This window comes from Etheostoma cragini, chromosome 3 (genome assembly GCF_013103735.1).
Source record: "Etheostoma cragini isolate CJK2018 chromosome 3, CSU_Ecrag_1.0, whole genome shotgun sequence".
Taxonomy (NCBI): domain Eukaryota; kingdom Metazoa; phylum Chordata; class Actinopteri; order Perciformes; family Percidae; genus Etheostoma; species Etheostoma cragini.
The window spans coordinates 28,151,652-28,154,087 of NC_048409.1; the positions used below are offsets into that span (position 1 = coordinate 28,151,652).

The following is a 2,436-nucleotide window of genomic DNA, read 5'->3' on the forward strand; positions in this document are numbered from 1 at the left end:
AGCCGTGCCACGGAGGGTCCCAGAACCGTGGGTTTAGCCTCTCTCCACTCCGCAAAAGATATGCAGAAGCTCTATTTTCACGTGAGCAGCAGGCTGTCCGAACAAACAGGTAAGAAACGAAACAGCGAGTGTATTTACTAAAAGACACCCCCAAAATATCGTATAGGTCTCCTCTACAACACCATGGACGACGAGAGATTAATCTTGGAGGTGGAAAAACATTCCATTTCACATATATTTCCAATCTTTTGTATAAAAGACAAAGCCAGAAATTAGAAGGCATGGAGTGTAATTACTTGAAATGGAAGTGTAGGAGCCACATTATGTTGTTTATGGTCTCATTTATTATTTTGTTAAGCGTTAATATTGTAGGTGGTGGGCGTTTTCATGACGGTTTGAGCGGAAGTGATATATTTTTTTGTTTCACCTGTGCACTTGGGTTCTTTGGGCTTTGACGGAGAGGGGGGGGTGAAGCTGGGAGCGAACACTTGTTGACCGCAGCACGCAGTATAATGCAATGATTTCTAATCAACCGTTAACAATTACATATGGTAACAGCACTGTTCAGTGTATTGTACATATGGAAGAAGAAGAACAATAAAATTATTTGCAATACGATCAAGAGCGCGTCACAGGTGTGCACATTTCTCAGTGTTTAGTCCCTCGCGGCAGCACTCTTTCGGACTGCTTACAACCGCAACAGGAAGGTAGATACTAGGCTTATAAACATGTAACTGTTCTGTAAAGTATGTTTACTTGTAGTTTGATATATATAAAGCCTATAATCTGCGAGTTGGGCGTGCAAGATGCTCCACTTCTAAAGCGCTCCTAGTGTGGTATGGCGCGTGGCGGAGGACGGAGAAAACTAGAACGCAGCACCGACGTACCTAGTGGAAGATCTGGGATATTTGTGCGTTTCCTGGCGCTGATCTGACCTGTGACCTGGCTGGTGTCGGCTGGTGTCTCCACCTCTTGAATGGCACTGAGCTCATGTTGTTCAGTCATCACGTCCATGATGCCCAGCCTGACGCGGGTCACCGGGGGCTTTGCTGCTCGAGGAGGAGGAGGAGGAGGGAGGAGTCCTGAGGGGAGGACTGATACCGGGGCAGCTCCAGCAGGAACTTTGCTCCGAGATATGAGATCTAAATGTAAAAATAAACATCAACTCTACAATTTTAAGGATACTGCTGTGTTTTACGGTTCCATTAAGTGCATGCCATTTAATTTGTAATGTAAGTGGAACACAATCAATATTTCAGAAGTACAGTTTTCTATTTAAATGCTACTAGTATAAAAACAATGTTTTATAAGTTAGTTTAATTGGAAATGTGTAAATCCATTCAATTAATTTTAACAACCAGTACTGAATAAAACAGCAAGGGACAACATGGCACTTTTTTGGCAAGATCACAAAAATCAAATGGTAAATAAATGAAGTGGAAAATGTTTTCCATTCTTAAGTTAAATAGAAATTTTGTGACAAAAACACTACGTTCAATCTGACATGTCAGTTGCCTGTCTCACCGCTGTTAGATGGCGGTTGCGGAGAGGAGTCATCTCTCTTCCGAGGGTCTTCTAGGTGTGATAAAGTTCCTCCGTTAGACTCCTCTATCGCTCTAAGCAGGGACGCAAGTAATTTCAGGCGTGTCTGACCGATGTTCTCTGAAACTAACACTTCACTGGCAGCCTCTGGAGCTGGCTGTGGGTAAGAAAATGCATCAGAAAAGTTATTTTCCCATACATTAACGCAGATTTACTCAGTATGTTTACATGCAAATAATAGTCTGTGTTTGCCCTAATTCAGAAAAAGACAATATTGCAACTAAGCTGTTTACATGGCTAATGAAAGGGAGTATTCCACTAATATTCCCGTTTACATGTAGCCGTGCAAAACTCAGCGTCCCTCTTTCAATCCTTCAATCAGCTACTTGAAAAGGTCGGCGTAGCAATGTTTGGGCATATCCAAAAACCTGTTGACATCCAATTCTTTGATAATAAAAGTAGTTGATTTAATTTAAAAGTAGTTGTGTTTGTCTTAATTAGAGGGTCTCCAAACTTGCCAACAGTTGGCTGGTTGGTTTGTGTACAGAAACCAGAGCAACGCACAGAGCTGAGCATGAGCCAGTGGGGAAAACACAGATTGAGACACATATTCTGAATGTGCTGTATACATGTTTTTAAAACCTGAATAATACCAGAATATCCCACATCTTAATTGGAAAATATTATGTTTGGAAAAAGATCTTTTTCTGAATATCCAACCGTAATATGAGGTTTACAAGACCTGTATCAAATTCTGAATATTGTCATATTCAGAATAATAGTAGACTTATCGGTGTGCACAAAAACCTGCTGACTGAGCTCAGTTCAAGTGTAGAAACCCTCATGGAATGTATTTGTAATTAAATACACTTCAGGTCAGGTAGTTTCACATCA

General features: G+C 41.2%; 1 protein-coding gene across 1 annotated transcript in view; it reads right to left on the reverse strand.

Annotated features, from left to right (window-relative positions):
• Positions 1–1,740, reverse strand: part of LOC117941633 — a 12,163-nt gene extending 10,423 nt beyond the window's left edge. Inside the window, exons 1-2 of the mRNA XM_034866600.1 lie at positions 1,525–1,740; positions 936–1,142 (exon numbers count right to left, since the gene is read on the reverse strand). Of these exons, the coding sequence (XP_034722491.1) occupies positions 936–1,014 (79 nt within the window). The 5' untranslated portion in view covers positions 1,015–1,142; positions 1,525–1,740. The remainder of the gene's footprint in view (positions 1–935; positions 1,143–1,524) is intronic.
• Positions 1,741–2,436: the final 696 nt, after the last annotated feature.